The 24,373-nt window shown below is 45.2% G+C and overlaps 1 protein-coding gene across 2 annotated transcripts in view; it reads right to left on the bottom strand.

Moving 5' to 3' along the window:
- The window catches only part of SPEF2 (sperm flagellar and cilia associated 2), a 1,151,963-nt gene that overhangs the window by 819,069 nt on the left and 308,521 nt on the right, over window positions 1-24,373 (bottom strand). For both annotated transcript variants that reach the window (XM_078674939.1, XM_078674940.1), the window contains exon 15: window positions 10,360-10,399. In XM_078674939.1, the coding sequence (XP_078531065.1) occupies window positions 10,360-10,399 (40 nt within the window). The remainder of the gene's footprint in view (window positions 1-10,359; window positions 10,400-24,373) is intronic.

Below are 24,373 nucleotides of genomic sequence, written 5' to 3'. Positions count from 1 at the left end.
CTGTTGCTCCCCGAGAAAAGAGTGTTTAGCCTCTAACCCTCTCTCATGATGATAAAAGACTGCCAGGGCTAGGGTCAGAAAGCCACATGCGACATGAATGAACGCCAAATAGACCTAGTTCAAAATCAGTAGACACGCCTGTATACATACTCCACAGTGATAACTTCTGACCGTGACCGATGAAACGTACCCCCAGCTACCTAGATCTGGGATGGAATTGAAATGTATAAATGCCTTCTCTTGCCAGTTCGCTAAAACCTGTTTTGTACCCATTCAAGGATACACAGCCACCGGAGGAGAGGGGCTGGACGTGACGCACAGCCTGGCCACAGATCGTGAGGCGCGTGTGACCTCGACCTAAGATGGAGCCGCAGAGCAACGGGACGCGGGACGATGCACCACTCTCAAACGCAGAAAACGAAGGAATGGGGGGCTGCCTTGAAGCCCTCTACTTGTTGACCCACGCGTGCCAGAAGTCCCCGCCCCTTTGAGCCCGATTGATGGACCTGCCTGCGCATCACCCTTTTGCTCCCCTGGTCCGTCTCAAAGATCCGGTCCCACTCCGCCCTCTCTTCCCTCGATTATCCGACAAAACCCCTTCTATCCTTTCCATGTGGATTCTGACTCCGAGAAAGAAATACAGGTGCCCAGCATAAGGCACCCTTAAGAGAGATTAGCTAGGAAACAGGACTGTGGCCTAACGGCAAAGGACAGATCACACCCTGCGACGTGTAAAGAAGGACCCGAGCTGGACCTATAGCTCCACCGCCGGTGCTCAACAGCGCCAACGGAAGAAAACGAACTACCAGAACCTACCAGTGATGACTCGCTACTAATAAAGACACTGTGGCGAAGACCCCCCTTTTTCGGAACTTTCTACACCCCTTGACTAATTGCTTGTATTGGACTAAATTCCTCCCTCAATCACTTTTGCCTGTAAAATGTTTCATCAGTCACTTTTAAGTACGACAAATGTAAATTTATATGTATTCCACCTCGTATGTTGCATCAACTACACACGGTTATATGTAAGTCTACCAATATTGACAAACGCTATTTCATTGACTAAACACGACTATATGTATGATAAACACGGAAATGATCTCTCTTATGTAAAAAGCGGCGACTGTGGAAAATGACAAAATGTATATGTACATAAGCGGCGTTCATTTGTGTTCACCCTCGCCACTGTTGAAGGTAAAGAAAGTCACGAAACAGTGGCCCCGCCATCTTGTTCCCTTTTAGGCTCCATCACGAACATAGATAGTAGCCATCTTTGTGTCATGACCTCTCTGCCCATTGCCGATAGCCATCATCTCTCTCTCTCTCTCTCTCTCGCTCTCTCTCTCTCTCTCTCTCTCTCCAGCCCCGCAAGCACCCCGCGCCCCGACAGCCCCCGGTCTCTCCTGTTCGGGCCATAAACGCACCGCTAAACACGACCTTGTCACCACTCTGGACCCCTGCCCCCTCGCTCTTTCATTCTACTCACAGAACGGGCCCTTTTGGTAACCTCTTCCTCCCTGCCCGATTGCCCGGCCTGATCCCAGGCCTTCACACCCCTAGACCTGACCGACACCCCCGCATCCCTCCCAGGAACACCCTTCCTCTCTTATGATGCCCCCCCCCCCCCTGGCTACACCTGGCCTCTCGACCCAGTCCCACATCATAAAACTAGGTCTCGTGGATGTACCCCTCCGGCCCCGCATAGCGAAACATGATCTTATCGCCCGCCCAACCTTAGTTCTGACCACCCCCTCCTGCCCTCGTGCCCTGTTGGAATGTCCGGCTGCAGATTACAATCACATGTCACATTTGGGAGGGGAAGACAACATCAGAGCGGTCAGTATGGGAATGGGCCTGGAGCTGGGGTCCCAAACATGCCCTTTTTGTACTTCAAAGTGTCTTTATTGCGATAAGGAATGTTTGTACATCATAAACCTGTGTATAAAAAACGGAGCCGTAGAGAAACTTAGGAGAGCACCTCGAGAAGATACCCTGTTTGACGTGTTCTGTTCCGTCGGAAATAAACTCCTGTTTCCTGCCTTCCAGTCTCCAGCGCCTGCCTCTTTATTTGGGTAATCGTGAGTTGGGTGAGAAGCGGCTAACGCCGGGCAAACCTAGAAAAGGGGTAAACGACCTGATCTGCCTGAACCCTTTTTCATCAATTGGCGCCCAACGTAGGGCCCATCAGCGACACGTGGATCCAGTGAGAGAGGTCCCAACGACAGAGTGAACGACTGCAACGATCGGGAAGAGCTCCTGCCCGATAGACCCTTGTCTGGCAGCCGATCATCCGAACTTCACCGGTTCCGAACAGACCTCTCTCGAGTGATCTACGGTCCTGACTGGGAACCATCAGGAGTGCCACAGCAATTACGGAGAATAGAGGACGATCGGGCGCTGAAACGGAAGACGAGAAACCGTCCATACGGTCCGGGTAAGGTCGTGGAAACACGACAAATTGCGAATTGATTGTTTGATTGTCATTGGAAAATACTAGTATTACGCATTTTGATTGTTTTGTCCTGAGAGATTCTCTGTCTACAAACGGGGAAGGATAGGAGTATTCTCCCTTTGCAGATAGTGAAGGGTGGGTAGCGCAGGCTTTTGCCCCCGTTGTAACCCGTCGCGCCTACTTCCCTCTCCATTTGATTGATTGTTATCCAAGCATTTATTGTTTTGGAATTGGTTCTTTTTGGATCATTCGCTATTTGCAAACAAGCACAGGGCCGCCATACTCTGTTTAGTCTTTGCAGATAGTGAAGGATAGGTAACGCAGGCTTTTGCCCCGTTGTAATCCGTTGTGCCTATTTTTGATTGTTTGACTGGACCTTGATCGTTCGGAATTGGTTCTTGGAAAGGATCTTCTCTGCCTACAAACAGAGAGGAACAGGAAGATCTCTCTCTTTGCAGATAGTGAAGGGTAGGTAGCGCAGGCTTTTGCCCCCGTTGTAACCCGTCGCGCCTATTTTATTCCTCATTTGATTGATTGATTGTTTGTCCGAACTTGACTGTTTGGAATTGGTTCTCTCTTTGGGTATTCCCTATTTGCGAATACTGTAGAATAGAAATATTCTACCTAGTCTCCGCAAAGTAGTGAAGGATAGGTAGTGTTGACTTTTGTCCCCGTTGTAACCCGTCATGCCTATCTCCCCCCATTGCGAAGTAGTTGGTTCAGCCCGGACCATTTATTAAAGGTAGACCATCTGGCTCCACCGGAGGACACCCCTAATAAAAAGGACATATATAAAGAAAATGCGGATTAGCCGCGGTATCGTGCTAGCAAATAAAAGAACATAAGAATCATTAGGAAAAACAAAAGGAATCGAGTAAAGTCAGTAGGCCACTGATGAGATCTCTTTTCAACCTTACTGAAATGGAAACATTAGGAACAACCCCTCAGGAAGTATGAAACTAGTGAGGAAAGCCGAACTCAACGCCATGATGACTGCGAGACAGCTCGGCTCCACCGACCACCCCGCCCAATTAACGACAAACCCTAGGCAAATATTAGAAATATACAACACTATAGCAAAGTAACAGGTTAAAACGTTTTTATTTTGAACAAAAATATATTGAACAACTATTTACACGGCAAACGGCTGCAACAACAAACCCACAATGCATTTCGCCGTCTGCTTGACGCCGTTCCTGTCCCTCCTTCCCCAAAGTAGCAATGTCGGGCTACTTTGGGCTACTTTCTAGTAGGTTTTTGGGCGTCAGAAAGTCTACAAAAGCCGTCGGCGGCGGCCTGGGGTGGAGAACCATTACGCGAATAGTCCGGAGGCGACACCACGCGCCAAGGCCTGTCCCCAGGATGAACCAAGGGACCCGCTCCTGTGGCCTGGGGTGGAGAAGCGGCTGGCCGCCCCTCGGCCGGAGAGGTCGTGGGGTGAATGGCCCGGCCCGGAATGAACTCGTCCTCCCATTCCCTTCTTCTCCTGACGCCTTGCAGGCCACGGGGGGGGGGAATGTCTTGCATATGCCTCCGACCCCCCCCTCTTCTTCATCGCCTGGTCCGGCCATAACAAATGTCAGCGAGACGCCGTGGGGTGCACTGGGAGGGAGAGGCGGCGCGGACGAGCCTCTCCCGCCTCCCCAGGTGGAGGCCCCTCAGCTGCACCCCCAACGCTCCACGCACCCGGCAAAGGGTTCATCCACTCTTGCGGTGCAGGGACGCTCCACGCACCCGGCAAAGGGTTCGTCCACTCTTGCAGTATAGGGACGCTCCACACACCCAGCAGGGTCTCGTCCACTGTGGCAGTGCTACGACGCCTCACCCAACAGGCTGGAGTCCGTCTGCTCATTTGACCCAGTGACTGCCGGTAGCTGCAGAACTCCTAAAAATGGCGGTCGACCTTGCAGGAACGAACCTGACGCGCAAGGATGGCCTGGTCGCTGGCCAGCTAGAAAAACGAGTCCTCCGTTCAGAAACGTTCTCCTCAGCTTTGAAGATTCTACGAGAGTTGCGGAGGGCCCTCGACCTCCGCGGGCCCCGACCGCCCCCCGATGGGAAATGACTGCCATGATTGCCCGCAGAACGACCAAGACGAAGCCACGGGACGTCGGCGCCCTCATGCTGGCGCCAGCCTCAGTTTTGAATGACCCAAGATACTGCAGACTACCGATTTGATCAGTTCCGGTGGAACATCAGTATGACCCGGTAGGAAAGATTGTTGCCCCTCCCTTTTCTTTGATTGATGGTTCATGTCACCGGTCCCTTCTGTTGCCCCTTAACGCAACTTCTGGACTGCCGAAAAGAAGTTCTGGTCCAACCACGAGTTGGTAGAGACAGTTTGACTATACTTGGACCCGCCTGACCCCACCCAAAATGGCGCCGGTACAAACGAAACTCACAATTCCCTGTTGTGTTCCGGATGCTCAGACTTGATATCGTGAGATATGTATGCAGTTTTGAAGCACATGGCGGGAGGGGATGAGTATTGCTCGAACATTCGAACAGTGAATTTGATATTAAGTTCTGACGCATCATTGATTACAGTATTATTGAAAGTTCGAATCTTTTTGACACTGATGGTACTTACCCACAATTAATTTTCGATATGATTTTATTGCACTTATCGTACCTTGATGAAATAAAACAACCACCGACTCGGTTATGTTTTCCGCAGATAAATATGCCCTCATGTACAGTTCCAGTCTGCTCCGTGGCTGGCCCACGTGGTTGTAGGCCTGCATTTGTACGTCAACATTTTTTAAATAAAGATTTTGTGACAACAAATACAGTCGTAGCTTTTGGATTGGTAAGTTTTGAATACATAGCCCTTGTTTCCGATCTACGTAAAATATAGGCGAAATAAAGCAAGTCGATTACTGAAAGGTTAAAAAGCAAAGTACCTAGGAATATTGAAAATGTGAACGATCCAATGTGTGGCGTGTGTTTTTTTACTTTTGTGCAACCTAAGGCAATCGATAAAGGTCCTGATAGTTCTGTTTTACTTTGTATGCCACATATCTCAGGGAAATTGTTTCAGATGCCCCTAAACCAGACCCGGTACCACTGTAGACCACCCCGACTCCTCGAAGAAGAACACGAGTTCACCCACTTTACCCTGATTGCCCTTTTGTTTCGACCCCCCCCCCACACAAGATCCGCAATACCACACGTGGGCGATCTATGCAATGTGCAGTCCATAAATGATTATGCCTCCCGCACCACCAGTCCCACGGGGCTTAAAACGCCGAGATGGAAGGGACTGCACCCCGCAGAGATAGGTCGAAATACGTAGTAAGTAAAAAGCCTTTTAGGTTTATGCGCGCGAATGTGTCTTTAAACGCCGCCCCCACCCCTTCTTCTTCCCCTTCTTTCTGCAGGTCGCATCAGAACATCGACTAAAGTGTGGAGAAGACCTAAGCAACGCGGATTTGGGTGATATGAATGCATGTGTGTATGACCGAATGTGTGTAACTCGACTGGATATACGTTGCACACGTTGACCTGATAAGAGAGATGTCTTTGTACGACTTGAGTGATGATTGGACGGCCGATGGAATGGGGAAAAAGGGGGTCTGAACATAGCACCTATACACGATGAACAGACATAGATATAACGCACCCTTACTTAGAAACGACCATCTCTCTAATAATGCAACCAAGAATGACGTGCACCTACGAGTAGATTCTTACGCCATGAAACTCGAAGTTGCCCATTGTTCCCCCAACTAACACCCTCCGTTGCCTTGGCCTGGATACCCGTCCGCTAAAAATGATTCAAAGATCCCACCGTAAGTACTAGCCCGACCAGGATAGTTCCCGAACAATTGACGAAAGTATAAGTATTTGCAACAGAGACGAACAGCAAAAGACAGCCAGGCGAATTAAATAGGAAACTAAGGATGCGCAGCATGCAGGAGGAAATGTCTTTGGCCAAGTACTGTTCTATGTTTTGTCTTGAATTCTGTATGTAAATGCATGTACCCCCCCCTCGCCTGAATTCATGTGTACGTGGTATATGGATTTACGTTGTCCCTCAGTCTGTGTTTCTATATAATATGACCCCTACTGTTTTGTGTTTTATGCGCATCAAAATGGCCTATTATTGTACACGTTTCTCTCTCTCGTCCTTTCCCTTCATGTTGTACGTGTACCGAATAGTTCATTTAAAATGCGAACGACCCCTGCTCCCTCTTCCTCTGTGTGGTAATGTTGTGCCCCGCCGGCACGAGCCTAATTGTTTTTTTCTAACACAAAGGTGATCGACAAAATTGCCAGAAACTAAAACAATTGTAATTTGCCATGTTACTACCTCTCCTTTTCTGTAAAAATGACAGAACTCGAATTGGCTATAAGGAAAGGACAGGTAAGACGACTGATGTCCCCCTAATCTGGCCCTTTTTATAGGAGGACTATACGTCAGTGGCCTTCTGCTCTCAGCTCGTTAGAAACACAATCTCCTAGGCCCAGATTGCCCCAACCCTCCGCACCCAAGTACGGATGTCCAAAACGTCCCCGTTTCTCCCGCTTGACCCCAGCTCCGTAAACTCGAGGTATAACTGATGACCCTGCTTAACTGTTGCTCCCCGAGAAAAGAGTGTTTAGCCTCTACCCCTCTCTCATGATGATAAAAGACTGCCAGGGCTAGGGTCAGAAAGCCACATGCGACATGAATGAACGCCAAATAGACCTAGTTCAAAATCAGTAGACACGCCTGTATACATACTCCACAGTGATAACTTCTGACCGTGACCGATGAAACGTACCCCCAGCTACCTAGATCTGGGATGGAATTGAAATGTATAAATGCCTTCTCTTGCCAGTTCGCTAAAACCTGTTTTGTACCCATTCAAGGATACACAGCCACCGGAGGAGAGGGGCTGGACGTGACGCACAGCCTGGCCACAGATCGTGAGGCGCGTGTGACCTCGACCTAAGATGGAGCCGCAGAGCAACGGGACGCGGGACGATGCACCACTCTCAAACGCAGAAAACGAAGGAATGGGGGCTGCCTTGAAGCCCTCTACTTGTTGACCCACGCGTGCCAGAAGTCCCCGCCCCTTTGAGCCCGATTGATGGACCTGCCTGCGCATCACCCTTTTGCTCCCCTGGTCCGTCTCAAAGATCCGGTCCCACTCCGCCCTCTCCTCCCTCGATTATCCGACAAAACCCCTTCTATCCTTTCCATGTGGATTCTGACTCCGAGAAAGAAATACAGGTGCCCAGCATAAGGCACCCTTAAGAGAGATTAGCTAGGAAACAGGACTGTGGCCTAACGGCAAAGGACAGATCACACCCTGCGACGTGTAAAGAAGGACCCGAGCTGGACCTATAGCTCCACCGCCGGTGCTCAACAGCGCCAACGGAAGAAAACGAACTACCAGAACCTACCAGTGATGACTCGCTACTAATAAAGACACTGTGGCGAAGACCCCCCTTTTTCGGAACTTTCTACACCCCTTGACTAATTGCTTGTATTGGACTAAATTCCTCCCTCAATCACTTTTGCCTGTAAAATGTTTCATCGGTCACTTTTAAGTACGACAAATGTAAATTTATATGTATTCCACCTCGTATGTTGCATCAACTACACACTGTTATATGTAAGTCTACCAATATTGACAAACGCTATTTCATTGACTAAACACGACTATATGTATGATAAACACGGAAATTATCTATCTTATGTAAAAAGCGGCGACTGTGGAAAATGACAAAATGTATATGTACATAAGCGGCGTTCATTTGTGTTCACCCTCGCCACTGTTGAAGGTAAAGAAAGTCACGAAACAGTGGCCCCGCCATCTTGTTCCCTTTTAGGCTCCATCACGAACATAGATAGTAGCCATCTTTGTGTCATGACCTCTCTGCCCATTGCCGATAGCCATCATCTCTCTCTCTCTCTCGCTCTCTCTCTCTCTCTCTCTCTCCAGCCCCGCAAGCACCCCGCGCCCCGACAGCCCCCGGTCTCTCCTGTTCGGGCCATAAACGCACCGCTAAACACGACCTTGTCACCACTCTGGACCCCTGCCCCCTCGCTCTTTCATTCTACTCACAGAACGGGCCCTTTTGGTAACCTCTTCCTCCCTGCCCGATTGCCCGGCCTGATCCCAGGCCTTCACACCCCTAGACCTGACCGACACCCCCGCATCCCTCCCAGGAACACCCTTCCTCTCTTCTGAGGCCCCCCCCCCCCCCTGGCTACACCTGGCCTCTCGACCCAGTCCCACATCATAAAACTAGGTCTCGTGGATGTACCCCTCCGGCCCCGCATAGCGAAACATGATCTTATCGCCCGCCCAACCTTAGTTCTGACCACCCCCTCCTGCCCTCGTGCCCTGTTGGAATGTCCGGCTGCAGATTACAATCACATGTCACATTTGGGAGGGGAAGACAACATCAGAGCGGTCAGTATGGGAATGGGCCTGGAGCTGGGGTCCCAAACATGCCCTTTTTGTACTTCAAAGTGTCTTTATTGCGATAAGGAATGTTTGTACATCATAAACCTGTGTATAAAAGACGGAGCCGTAGAGAAACTTAGGAGAGCACCTCGAGAAGATACCCTATTGTCTGATTTGACGTGTTCTGTTCCGTCAGGAATAAACTCCTGTTTCCTGCCTTCCAGTCTCCAGCGCCTGCCTCTTTATTTGGGTAATCGTGAGTTGGGTGAGAAGCGGCTAACGCCGGGCAAACCTAGAAAAGGGGTAAACGACCTGATCTGCCTGAACCCTTTTTCATCAATTTCACTTGATGCGCTGCAGCTTATTGTTTGTGTGCTATGACGCTCTGCTAGGCTGAGAACTGCCAGTCCGAAGACATTGAAAAGAGCGAGCGCCCAGTACACATTGCAGGAACATGAGTGACTTTAAAATCTAAATTTAAATAGTTTGGGCCAGATGTATGTTTTTTGGCGTCGCAAACGGGAAATCGGCCCATTTGCAACTGCACAATTGGTCTGATCCATGTACGAACACTATTTTACGACTCAGTAGCCAATTACTGACTCGCAAAATTGGGTTTGCAACTCGCTATTAGGAAGAGGCATAGGAAGGGCGTCCCTTCCTAATAGCGAGTCCAAATGGTATGTACCGTTGTTTTGCAACAGCATTTTTGGTTGCAAAACACTCGCAGTTAACCACCTACTTCAAGTACATGGTAAGCCACTCTCAAATGGGAGGTGCGGAAATAATTTTTAAGAGCAGGCAGTGGTCCCAGGGACCACAACCTGCTCTTAAAAAATGAAACTGAAAACAGGCTACATTTACCCCAAAAACTGCTTTATTAAAAAGGCAGTCAAAGACATGGTGTTCTGCTGACCCCGGCAAGCCACCATCTATTGGTGTGATACCCATTCCTAATAGGATTGCAAATAGCACCTGCCTCATGAATATTAATGAGGCAGGCAATTTGCGACCCCATTGCGAATCTCCAACAGTGTCTGAGACACTGTTGTAAATTGCATTTTGCGAGTCCAAATTGCGAGTCGCAAAGCAACGAAATTCGCGAATCGCTAAATGTAAGGGTTGTACAACTGACCCTTTGTCACTACATCTTAGAAAACCTGCATGCCTACTTACTTACATTATTGGAATGATCCTTAAAGCCTGCTACTCTACATCCCCTACCATACTCCCCACACCAACTCACCCTGCACGCTGTCCTCCACTGCCCATCTACATTTCATAAAGATCCTTCGATGTTGCACGTAGAACTACCTAAATAAATACATGTAATTCTCCTTTCCAAATAACTTAATTTCTCATAAAATGTAAAAGCTTGGGGCCAAACAGAGTACAATAGGAAAAGAGGGAGAAAGAGCGCGTGGAATTTGCCCACCTATCTCAGGATCATATTAGCAATAAGGAGAAGCAATTCTTAAGCTTTGTTTACTTGGCATAAGTTACCTGTGTTGTAGTTCCTGAAATCGACCGAACATGGACTCATCTGTTGGGATAAAATATATTTTACATATAAATGCCATACGTGGAATTGGTGCACAACATTTAGCTAAAAGTTTAAACATTAGAGCGATTCTGAGAAGGTATGGCCAAAACATACACATATATGTACTTGAGTGAAAACACATTAGGGTTACTCTTTTTATATTTTACTGCGTACCTTAATGTTTATGTAGTGCAATCTAGTTGCGCAAGAAGGTGCTTTACAACACAAAATAGTATAATAGAGAGGTTAGTGAAACACAGAGTAGGGTCCCAAATAGATCCTAGTACATAAATTATACAGTGACAGATATCTGAAATGTAAACACACCAATTGCACACTGAAAATAATGGAAGAGGAAGGAAGGGAGCAAGGAAAATAAATATTGGCACAGCAAACAGTATTTTTATAGATGCAAGGGCATTCAAAATGTCATGCCTTAAAAAGTTGCAATCCTCACCTTCCTGTAGCAGGCTGCAGGACCTTAGGCCGTTATTAAATATTCTTAATGACTTTACACCAGCCTTTTTACTCAAAAACATAAAATATACACACAGCAGAATTGAAGGTAGTTTTTGCGTGGTAAGTAAGGCATGCTAGGTACGATAGGCTAGGCATCGTTTCTACATAGGTATGGGAGGTTAGGCATGGTACATAGGTAGGTTACATGTGTTAGTTTAGGTTAAATATAGAAGATAAGGGACTGTAGCTAAGGAAGATAGATATGATGGGTAGATATTATTGGTATGGTGAGGAAGTAGGTATGGTAGGAAAGTAGTAATGGGTGCTAGGCTTGGTGGGTGTGGTTGATAAGTATAACAGGTATGGAAGATGTAATAAATTAGTTGTGGTAGGTAAGGTAAGTACCTTATCTTAAATATGGTAAGTAGGTAAATATCATAGGTAGGTAGGCTTAAGTATGGTAAGTAGGTAGAGTAGGTAGTTATTGTAGGTAGGTTTGGCAGGTATATCAGGAAGATGTGGTAGGTAAATAAGGTATGGTAGGATAGGTATGGTAGGTATATGAAGCAGGTTGGTATGGTAAGTTAGATATGTTACACTAGGTATGGTGTGATAGGTTAGGTATAGTAGGACATCCATTTTTGTCTGATATTTAAAAGTTTGCAATATTAAATCATTTGGCTAGACTTCTCGCATGCAGATCATAGCCTTATTAAGGTGAAGACGAAAGAGGTAAAGCAGACTTTCTGGTTAGAGATAAGTGGTTTATAATATATAATGTTGCAAATTATTTATGTATGTTGAGTACAATTCACAGCATGAAATATAAAGAACAAGTCATGTAGGAGAAGAAAATATTGGTTGTTTACAAAAATAACTCACAGTTAAAAAGGGATCCATTAGCAGAGTTAAGCAGCACCCTCAAAGAAAAGTGTTATGAAAGCGAGACAGGAGATGATTGGCGTTGAACGCGTTGAACTTAAAAGGCATGAACAGTAAAATAGAAATTGCAAGGTAGCTGTTTTTAATAAAGGAAGAGTATATTTTGTGCATTTGGGAAAAAAAGTGTGTGCCATCACATCTTCGCTTTGGGAACAAAAAGCTGTAAATATGTTCATGATGGAAATGTAATTCAAATGACCTCACAGGGTGGTTAGTGAACAGAACTGCGCCTTTATTTATGTCAAGTTAGGCACTCAAACAGCAAGAAGTAAAGCCATTGATCAGCTATTTCAATGTTATTGTGCCAGCGAAATAAAGACGTAATAGACACGCCAGGACTCAATTTCAAACAACACAGCATCTTGAAGAACTACTTTATCCCGTCACCAAAATCTAACGGGAACACAAATTGCCAACGTAACCATCCTCAAAATGCTACAGCATGGACGAATAACCCATCCAACCAATGGCAAACTTTGGAAAAAGCATAAACACCGATCTCCGAAGAGGTCTTCACCAAAGCCCACTCCTTTCCACTAATATTTGATGTATTGATGACAAGAACTTTCGCAACAGACAGCTAAAGCTATACCAAGACCTAAAAAGTCTGTGTACTGAAAAGAGTTACAGTTGGTAGAAGCACAAATAGGTTGAGGAAGGAAAGACTGAAGAATGGATCAGGGGACAGATGAATGGTAATGGGTGAGAAGCAGGGTTTAAAAACCTAGTTTTCTGAAAGGAGAGAAAATGTTTGTGAGTTCAGTAATTTTACTGTGCAAACGTTTGACAACAGTATTAAGAGCCTAGATTTGGCTAGACTCCCACCCGCTTAGTGTCAGGACCTACGTTCCCTCTAGGGCTCCAATTAACAGCAATACTTAAACAAAAGGCCACAGTCTGCCCCACGCTTTACTAACAAAAGCGTAGAGTTTCCAAACACAGCGTGTACTTTATTTATTTATTTATTTGTTGGTTTGTATAGCGCTTGAATCAACTCCGGCTGGAGTATCTCTGCGCTTTTGGAGCACAAGCTGTGTTTGGAAACTGTCTACGCTTTTGTTAGTAAACGCAGAGCAGACTGTGGCCTTTTGTTTAAGTATTGCTGTTAATCGGAGCCCGTGAAGGGGCTCTGATTAATAGTAATACTTAAACAAAAGGTCACAGCGCCTGGGGAAACAAGCGGAACAGGAGGCAAAAGGCGCACAAAAACAGGGAAAAACGAAGTGGGAGGGCAGAAGCGCACCAAAAATGAGTGGGACAGAGGGCAGAAGGGCACCAAAAACGAGTGGGACAGAGGGCAGAAGGGCACCAAAAACGAGTCGGACAGAGGGCAGAAGGGCACCAAAAACAAGGGAAAAACGAGTAGAACACAGGACAGAAAGGCACAAAACGAGTGGGACAGAGGGCAGAAGGGCACCAAAAACAAGGGAAAAACGAGTAGAACACAGGACAGAAAGGCGCAAAACGAGTGGGACAGAGGGCAGAAGGGCACCAAAAACGAGTGGGACAGAGGGCAGAAGGGCACCAAAAACAAGGGAAAAACGAGTGGAACACAGGACAGAAAGGCACAAAACGAGTGGGACAGAGGTCAGAAGGGCACCAAAAACGAGTGGGACAGAGGGCAGAAGGGCACCAAAAACGAGTGGGGCAGAAGGGCACCAAAAACGAGTGGGAAAGAGGGCAAAAGGGCATCAAAAACAAGTGGAACAGAGGGCAAAAAGGAAAAAAAACGAGTGGGACAGAGGGCAGAAGGTCACCAAAAACAAGTGAGACAGAAGGCAGAAGGGCACCAAAAACGAGTGGGACAGAGGGCAGAAGGGCACCAAAAACTAGTGGGACAGAGGGCAGAAGGGCATCAAAAACGAGTGGGACAGAGGGCAGAAGGGCACCAAAAACAAGTGGGACAGAAGGCAGAAGGGCACCAAAAACGAGTGGGACAGAGGGCAGAAGGGCACCAAAAACGAGTGGGACACAGGGCAGAAAGGCACAAAAAACGATTGGGACAGAGGGCAGAAAGGCACAAAAAACGAGTGGGACAGAGGGCAGAAGGGCACCAAAAATGAGTGGGACAGAAAGGCACAAAAAACGAGAGGGACAGAGGGCAGAAGGGCACCAAAAACGTGTAGGACAGAGGGCAGAAGGGCACCAAAAACGAGTGGGACAGAGGACAGAAGGGCACCAAAAACGAGTGGGACAGAGGGCAGAAGGGTTTTAGAACAAGCTGTGTTTGGAAACTGTCTACGCTTTTGTTAGTAAACGTGGAGCAGACTGTGGCCTTTTGTTTAAGTATTGCTGTTAATCGGAGCCCGTGAAGGGGCTCTGATTAATAGTAATACTTAAACAAAAGGTCACAGCGGCTGGGGAAACAAGCGGAACAGGAGGCAAAAGGCGCACAAAAACAGGGAAAAACGAAGTGGGAGGGCAGAAGCGCACCAAAAATGAGTGGGACAGAGGGCAGAAGGGCACCAAAAACGAGTGGGACAGAGGGCAGAAGGGCACCAAAAACGAGTCGGACAGAGGGCAGAAGGGCACCAAAAACAAGGGAAAAACGAGTAGAACACAGGACAGAAAGGCACAAAACGAGTGGGACAGAGGGTAGAAGGGCACCAAAAACAAGGGAAAAACAAGTGGAACACAGGACAGAAAGGCACAAAACGAGTGGGACAGAGGTCAGAAGGGCACCAAAAACGAGTGGGACAGAGGGCAGAAGGGCACCAAAAACGAGTGGGACAGAGGGCAGAAGGGCACCAAAAACGAGTGGGAAAGAGGGCAGAAGGGCATCAAAAACAAGTGGAACAGAGGGCAAAAAGCAAAAAAAACGAGTGGGACAGAGGGCAGAAGGTCACCAAAAACAAGTGGGACAGAAGGCAGAAGGGCACCAAAAACGAGTGGGACAGAGGGCAGATGGGCACCAAAAACGAGTGGGACAGAGGGCAGAAGGGCATCAAAAACGAGTGGGACAGAGGGCCAAAAGGCAAAAAAACGAGTGGGTAAGAGGGCAGAAGGGCACCAAAAACAAGTGGGACAGAAGGCAGAAGGGCACCAAAAACGAGTGGGACAGAGGGCAGAAGGGCACCAAAAACAAGTAGGAAACAGGGCAGAAAGGCACAAAAAAAGATTGGGACAGAGGGCAGAAAGGCACAAAAAACGAGTGGGACAGAGGGCAGAAGGGCACCAAAAACGAGTGGGACAGAGGACAGAAAGGCACAAAAAAGAAGTGGGACAGAGGGCAGAAGGGCACCAAAAACGTGTGGGACAGAGGGCAGAAGGGCACCAAAAACGAGTGGGACAGAGGACAGAAGGGCACCAAAAACGAGTGGGACAGAGGGCAGAAGGGCTGTAGCACAAGCTGTGTTTGGAAACTGTCTACGCTTTTGTTAGTAAACGTGGAGCAGACTGTGGCCTTTTGTTTAAGTATTGCTGTTAATCGGAGCCCGTGAAGGGGCTCTGATTAATAGTAATACTTAAACAAAAGGTCACAGCGGCTGGGGAAACAAGCGGAACAGGAGGCAAAAGGCGCACAAAAACAGGGAAAAACGAAGTGGGAGAGAGGGCAGAAGCGCACCAAAAATGAGTGGGACAGAGGGCAGCAGGGCACCAAAAACGAGTGGGACAGAGGGCAGAAGGGTTTTAGCACAAGCTGTGTTTGGAAACTGTCTACGCTTTTGTTAGTAAACGTGGAGCAGACTGTGGCCTTTTGTTTAAGTATTGCTGTTAATCGGAGCCCGTGAAGGGGCTCTGATTAATAGTAATACTTAAACAAAAGGTCACAGCGGCTGGGGAAACAAGCGGAACAGGAGGCAAAAGGCGCACAAAAACAGGGAAAAACAAAGTGGGAGGGCAGAAGCGCACCAAAAATGAGTGGGACAGAGGGCAGAAGGGCACCAAAAACGAGTGGGACAGAGGGCAGAAGGGCACCAAAAACGAGTGGGACAGAGGGCAGAAGGGCACCAAAAACAAGGGAAAAACGAGTAGAACACAGGACAGAAAGGCACAAAACGAGTGGGACAGAGGGTAGAAGGGCACCAAAAACAAGGGAAAAACAAGTGGAACACAGGACAGAAAGGCACAAAACGAGTGGGACAGAGGTCAGAAGGGCACCAAAAACGAGTGGGACAGAGGGCAGAAGGGCACCAAAAACGAGTGGGACAGAGGGCAGAAGGGCACCAAAAACGAGTGGGAAAGAGGGCAGAAGGGCATCAAAAAACAAGTGGAACAGAGGGCAAAAAGCAAAAAAAACGAGTGGGACAGAGGGCAGAAGGTCACCAAAAACAAGTGGGACAGAAGGCAGAAGGGCACCAAAAACGAGTGGGACAGAGGGCAGATGGGCACCAAAAACGAGTGGGACAGAGGGCAGAAGGGCATCAAAAACGAGTGGGACAGAGGGCCAAAAGGCAAAAAAACGAGTGGGTAAGAGGGCAGAAGGGCACCAAAAACAAGTGGGACAGAAGGCAGAAGGGCACCAAAAACGAGTGGGACAGAGGGCAGAAGGGCACCAAAAACGAGTAGGAAACAGGGCAGAAAGGCACAAAAAACGATTGGGACAGAGGGCAGAAAGGCACAAAAAACGAGTGGGACAGAGGGCAGAAGGGCACCAAAAACGAGTGGGACAGAGGACAGAAAGGCACAAAAAAGAAGTGGGACAGAGGGCAGAAGGGCACCAAAAACGTGTGGGACAGAGGGCAGAAGGGCACCAAAAACGAGTGAGACAGAGGACAGAAGGGCACCAAAAACGAGTGGGACAGAGGGCAGAAGGGCTGTAGCACAAGCTGTGTTTGGAAACTGTCTACGCTTTTGTTAGTAAACGTGGAGCAGACTGTGGCCTTTTGTTTAAGTATTGCTGTTAATCGGAGCCCGTGAAGGGGCTCTGATTAATAGTAATACTTAAACAAAAGGTCACAGCGGCTGGGGAAACAAGCGGAACAGGAGGCAAAAGGCGCACAAAAACAGGGAAAAACGAAGTGGGAGAGAGGGCAGAAGCGCACCAAAAATGAGTGGGACAGAGGGCAGCAGGGCACCAAAAACGAGTGGGACAGAGGGCAGAAGGGCACCAAAAACGAGTCGGACAGAGGGCAGAAGGGCACCAAAAACAAGGGAAAAATGAGTAGAACACAGGACAGAAAGGCACAAAACGAGTGGGACAGAGGGCAGAAGGGCACCAAAAACAAGGGAAAAACGAGTGGAACACAGGACAGAAAGGCACAAAACGAGTGGGACAGAGGGCAGAAGGGCACCAAAAACGAGTGGGACAGAGGGCAGAAGGGCACCAAAAACAAGTGGGACAGAGGGCAGAAGGGCACCAAAAACGAGTGGGACAGAGGGCAGAAAGGCACAAAAAACGAGTGGGACAGAGGGCAGAAGGGCACAAAAAACGAGTGGGACAGAGGGCAGAAGGGCACCAAAAACGAGTGGAACAGAGGGCAGAAGGGCACCAAAAACGATTGGGACAGAGGGCAGAAAGGCACAAAAAACGAGTGGGATAGAGGGCAGAAGGGCACAAAAAACGAGTGGGACAGAGGGCAGAAGTGCACCAAAAACGAGTGGCATTTAGCGCTGCATACACACGCGGTTTGGTTACTGGCGCACATAGCCATGGTTGCAGCGCACAGAGACCCTCCACTGCCGCACACAGAGGAAAAAAATTAGAGGGAACATTGGTCAGGACACCCTCCGGGCTAATAGTATGTTCTAAAAATCTGTATAACATAACATCCCTGAACCCTAAATATACCTTATAAACCCCCATGTACATGGCAATTATATATATATTCACTGAAAAAACCATAGGTTTCAGGCCTTATATAGTTAGGAATTAGCATTTAAAAAAACCTTTGAAATTCACTGAAAAAACCATAGGTTTCAGGAGTTATATAGTTAGGAATTCGTTTTTAAAAAACCTTTGAAATTCACTCAAAAAACTATAAGTTTTAGTGGTGTTATAGTTAACTGGACATTTTACTCATACAAAACCAATGAAATTGCTCCTATATAGTTAGTTGTACTAACTATATTTCGCGCACCCGCAATCCACCGCTGATGATGTCACATATTAGATCATTCATGACATGGTCAGTGACATCACTGATGATGACATCTCAAATGACATCACTGATGACCACCTTTAAACCTAAATCCAAAATTTGCCCCATCTTACTGAAAGACAATCTTGATATTTTTCACGACAGAGTCTCAAGTGAATTGAAAGAACTACGGATAAAAAATACAAAAGTGACAAAAAAGAAAAAATATAATAACCGTGACATTCAATATCACAGACTCATTAAGAAACTGAGAGGACAAAAACAACTGATTATTAGACAGTCCGACAAGGGCGGAAATGTTGTTCTCTGGCCCAAAACAATGTATATGGAAGAGGCTCTGAAGCAACTGAATGACAGGGAGTGTTATAGGAGAACAAATGCCCAGGAAATACAGACAGCAAAAAATGACTATTATTCCAAACTGATGGCCTGGAGAAGTAAGGGTCTACTTTCCTGGGATGAATTTAAATTTCTTAAAAATGAACATCCTGTCACACCTGTGATTTATTTCATCCCCAAGATCCATAAGAATCAACATCAACCCCCAGGGAGGCCGATTATTTCAGCTAAGAACAGCCTCCTGGAAAATACTAGTAAATACATTGACTTCTTTTTACAAGACTTTGTCAGGTCCCTTCCATCTTTCATTCTTGATACAGGGGACCTCTTAAACAAACTTTCCAACTTTGTATGGCAACCTAACTTTCTTTTGGTATCATTGGACGTCACATCCCTTTATACCAGTATCCATCATAGGGATGGGATTAGAGCAGTCAAACATTACCTAGCTAAAAGAATGAGTAATTGTACAGAACATTCAAACATGTTGGTAGAAATGATTTCAGCATGTTTAGAGAATAATGTGTTCTTGTTTTCCAATCAACATTTTCTACAAACCAGAGGCGTGGCAATGGGGGCCTGCTTCTTCCCTAGCTATGCCTGCTTACATATGGGCTATTGGGAGGAGCAGGTCCTTATGGTGGATTTCTCAGCCACTATGAATCTGAAGGTTAAAGGTTGGTGGAGATACATTGATGATCTTTTTATGATCTGGGATGGCTCTGAGGCGGATGCTGTGACATTTATTGACCTGTTGAATGTTAACAACTTGAACTTGCATTTTACTAGTACTATAAGTTCAACATTGATTGTGTTTCTTGATGTGGAGGTTTATGTAGACCAGGGCAAAATGCACACTAGATTACACAGAAAACCGACAGCAGGCAACACGATACTACATGCCCACAGTCACCATCCTCCCCACCTGATAAAGAGCATCCCATATGGGGAGATGCTCCGCATTAGACGGATTTGTAGCAATGATCCTGACTGCCTCAAGGCACAAGAAGAGTGCAGATCTAGATTTCTGGCCAGAGGTTATGATCTGCATACTATCAACTCTGCACAAAAGAGGGCCAATTCTTTTGAGAGACAGCTCTTGTTGCCTCCCACTGAAGCCAAGGGAAAAATCAGTCGCACTGAGGCTAATAATGAAACAAGACTAATAATGACTTTCAGTAACCAACACAAAACCATTCGCAACATAGTGAAGAACAATTGGTTCCTCATTAGAAGTGACCCAGTTATTGGCAATTTGGTAACAGTTAGGCCCAACATCACATACAGAAAAGCGAGATCCATGGAGACGAGTTTGGTCTCCAGCAGCCCTGAGGTAGCCACAGGCATGTGGCTTGCAGGGAGCGGAGGGTTTTTAAAATGCGCAACCTGCAAGGCTTGCAAAAATGGTAGCAGCAGATCTGAATACACAATACCCTTCTCTCCAGTTCCTCTTAAAATTAGAGAGAAATTGCAAAATTGCAAAACAGAATTTGCTGTCTACGTTTTGCAATGTCCATGCGGGCTTAGATATGTGGGCAGCACTAGGCCCCAGGTCCATAAAAGAATTTTGCAACACCTTAGGGCCATTACCAATGCAGACCCCACATATCCCGTGGCCAGGCATTTGGCAACCAATAAAAAGGTTGCCATAGGCCGATCCACGGCAAAATTTCATCTCCTGCCCGCTTGTAACAACTTGAGAGGGCATTTGCCGATCCACGGCGTTGATTGAGCATGAGGTTTCTCATTGTTTTCGTAATATGTATGTTCTAATTTTAGATCTGCTATTATGTTTAATTTGATATAATATCAAAATAGTACTGTGATTTTATGTACTAGCAATATGGCGCTCGCGCGTCAGTCCTCTCTCTATGCCCCATACTTTAACCTGTGTATGTTTTTTGAAATAAAATGGCGCTCTGGCGCGCGTTGCGATGTAACAACATTGAGGAAGGAAGCGCAGCTTCCGAAACGCGTCTGTGCGAGTAAAGTTGCTGTTTGGAACTAAAAGATCCCCGTGTGTGCAGTCCTTATTTTCTCACCCGGGACCGGGAGGGATTGAGCTTTGATATATATATATATATATATACACACATATATATATACATATATTCACTGAAAAAACCATAGGTTATAGACCATATATAGTTAGGAATTAGCATTTACAAAACCTTATTTTACTCACACAAAACCATTGAAATTCCATATATAGTTAGTTGCACTAACTATATATCGCGCACCCGCAATCCACTGCTGATGATGTCACATATTACATCATTCATGACATGGTCAGTGACATCACTGATGACATCACTGATGACAACATCCAGTGATTATGCGTTTCTGTAAAGTTTAAATATGTTTTACATATTGAAGAATGAGTGGATGTATAAGTGTCTGAATGAAGGTTTTAGTAGGTGCGTGATTGACTGTATGAGTGAGTGGTTAAATGCGTCTTACTGAATGCACGGGTTAGTGACTAAACTGTCTGAAAGTGTGCATCAGTATGTCTGTTGTTGTGCAAGCTGCTGCATGTGTTGATCAGTAGCTATATAAGTAGCTATATGGGTTATTGATTGGTTGCACAAGTATTTGTATGGGAGACTGAGTGTGTGTATGGCTGGCTGGGAGGTGTGTGACTCTGTGCAGATCAATGTGTACTTGTATCAGTGATTCTATAAGAGAGTAAGTATGTGTTAGTATATGTTTCAAAAATGTAAGGTGTTCTGTGTTTAACTGTATAGATGAGAAAATGGAAGTGTGATTGATTCTTTTCAGGACTGACTAGGTGTGTGAGTAACTCCATGGATGAGTGGCAGAGTGTGAGTGTCTGTATAGGTGTATGAGTGCATATGATAGTGTTGTAAAGATGAGTGATTGTATGTATGAATGATTGTATGAGTGAATGTGTGTGTAGACATAGGAATCAGTGAGTGCGTATGTAGTAACTAGTATTGGTGTGTCAATGGTTTCAAAAATTATACTCTCTATTTAACACTGGGTGTAATAGAGGTTATATTAGAGTGTGAGGAGATGCATTGTATTATCACATGAATGATATCATCAGTGATGTGATCATTGATGTCAAGTGAGATGTCATCAGTGATGTCATTTGAGATGTCATCAGTGATGTCATCAGTGATGTCACTGACCATGTCATGAATGATGTAATATGTGACATCATCAGCAGTGGATTGCGGGTGCGCGATATATAGTTAGTGCAACTAACTATATATGGAATTTCAATGGTTTTGTGTGAGTAAAATAAGGTTTTGTAAATGCTAATTCCTAACTATATATGGTCTATAACCTATGGTTTTTTCAGTGAATTTTCAAGGTTTTGTAAATGCTAATTCCTAACTATATATGGTCTATAACCTATGGTTTTTTCAGTGAATTTCATTGGTTTTTTAACAGCTAATATCTGTAGCTGTAAAATGTATTCTTCTTTAAATCCAAAAATATATTTTATATGTTTATTAATAACTTTTTTTTAAAATATTTTTTTTTCTTCGTTCCCGCTTCGCGAATCGGGAAGCTTCCCGTTAGCTGACCTTGATGCCGCGAAATAGACCGCGAGCCGGTAAACGTTTCTTTACCGCAACTGCCGCGTTAGAAAACAACATCGTGACGCCTCCCGTCCGCATGACGTTTCGCGTTGTCGCGTGATACGTCATATGACGTGCTACGTTAGCGAACTCGTACGCTTACCGAGTCGCAAAGCACAGGTTTCTGGAAGCAAACCGGGAGGCCCTGCAAAGCGCGTAACGTAAACACAGCAGGTCATGTGACTTGGTAATAACACTTTTCATTGGTTCATTTCACTTTCGGTTTCCTAATGATGTAAGACTAGGTCATATGATCTAAAATGAACACTTTTCATTGGTTGAGAACTATTTTTTTTCCCAAATGGTGAAAATCCCTCCTTCTTTCCTCACTCTGACTTTCATCATTGTGAGAGAAAGACCCTTTGTTACCAGTGAGCAATGGCTTCTTTACTAGCTTCAGCTGGTGCTTCCCCACCACCTCCACCACATCCAAGGAAGAGTGGACCACCTGCTAAAGTTATAATTCAGCAAGAAGAGGAAGAAGAGGAACAGGACGACCTAGATAATCTCCCTATTATGGCCAGAAGATCTGTTGTACCGGAAGTAACGGGACCAGAGGGCAGGGAGATGGTGCCAAATATACAAACGAGATTTCGTGAAGTAAAACAAGTCTGCGTACATTGCAGTGGATTCATTTGCTACGGAGAAAGTAGCATCACTCTGATCAACAGAGCTATTGACAATCATGCTCATGTTTGTCCGAAACTCCCCAAACAATAAATTCTTTTTTTTTGTTTTCTTGCTCCTGTTGAGCCCTTTACAATGAATCGTTTTCGTTGCCCCCTCCGAAAAAAAAACAAAAAATATATAAAACTGTTCAGAAAAATTCAAAAAAAGTAAAAAAATGTTCAGAAAAATAATAAAAAAAATATAAAACAACAAAAACAATTTAAAAAAAAGTTCTTTTCAGAACTACCTCCCCGTTATTAAAAAATTGGTACAATATTTGCAACTGTGCCAACCTCTATTTCTCTTAGTTCGCTTCCCAGTTCGCTCCCCGGTACGCGAACCGGAAGCGAACCAAAACATTTTTTTTTAAAAAAAGAACAGTAAGTATAAGGGAAGGAAACAGACAGTTATGTTAAAAGAAAGACAGCTATAGGGGAGTAAACTAGAGATACTATTACCCGTAATCCACTGCTGATGATGTCATATATTACATCATTCATGACATGCTCAGTGACATCATCAGCAGAGGATTGCGGGTAACAGTATCCCTAGTTTATTCCCTATAGCTGTGTTTCTTTTAACATAACTGTCTGTTTCCTTCCCTTATACTTACTGTTCTTTTTAAAAAAAAATTTTTAGATCAGTCAGAAACAGTGAAAGTAATGAAATATAAAAGACTACGTAGAATATGAGCACTGTATGCAACAACTTTGACACTTACAGAAGCCTCACCTTCTCCATGCCTCCTACACAGTTCTACATGTACATCATAAATGCAAACAGAACAGAATTAATTATACATGTTAAATGGTTTATTTTTGCTGTTCTCAGAATGTATCAAATTTCACTAAAACAGTGACTTGAAGGTATTCATCATATAACAGCGGGGAAAAAAAACCACAATCAAAATGATTGTGTTTAAAAAACCCATACAACATTACAAATCAGAATTCAGAACTCCTTAAAGTTAACTTACTTTCCATGACGGCCAAGGATGTCCTATGAACAGCTTACACTCTGTTGTGCTGTTATTACTTTCAACCCGCCACTTTCTGAAAGAAAACCTCCATCGTTTTCAAAAACATGTTACATACAATAAATGACTTCTTGCTCTCTACCACAAGATTCCACAAGGCCAAATCTTGTCAGAGCCATGTATAACTCTTGGATTTCTTGTTAGCCAATCCCGTCTTTTCGCATTTCCGCAACTTTCAGAATTAAAATGTTGAAGATCATTTACACAATCCTGGACTAGTAATATCTTCCCCTTCTTGCTCAATCATGTTCTACATTTCCTATCACACTGATACTGCTTACTATGAAGCAGACTTACACTACCTTTATGACTAGTACAATTATTTAATTCTCTACATCACTTTTAATCACAAAGCAATGTAAAACAGTAGACAGCATTGCAGACTTACATTCCCTCTACTCCATGTTTTGATTGGCTGCTTCAATTAGCTTATAAAAAGAAATAGTTTTTCTGAACTCATTCAAAGTGCACGTATTTCTCAATAACGTCCAGTGTTATGGTAAAAAGTTATGTCTCTGTACTACACTTATCCTCAAGGCCAAATAGTGTAGGAGCCATGAGAACTTCTTGAAATTCCTCAGAGCACATCCCGAGATTCTTTTAAAATTTTGGTTTTAAAAACACCAGGTAAGAGTTTTTAAGGTCATATGGCAATTTTTTTTTGAAAATTAAAACAGAATCATTGCAGAATGACCAGCCATTTCTACACTTTAAATAAGCTGTATAATGTCCTGATGTTATTGAAGGACCATCATGATATATAATTGCTACAGTTACAAAAGTCCTTCCTGATATTGACAACTGTGAAGCCACAACATTTTTAATTAAAGTTGTCAATTTTGTTCCATCAGGCCTACATCGTTGGAACATTAAAATGACA

This window comes from Lissotriton helveticus, chromosome 2_1, assembly GCF_964261635.1.
Source record: "Lissotriton helveticus chromosome 2_1, aLisHel1.1, whole genome shotgun sequence".
Classification (NCBI taxonomy): Eukaryota; Metazoa; Chordata; class Amphibia; order Caudata; family Salamandridae; genus Lissotriton; species Lissotriton helveticus.
Note: the sequence above shows the minus strand (reverse complement) of the source record. Positions and strands in the feature narration are given on the sequence as shown.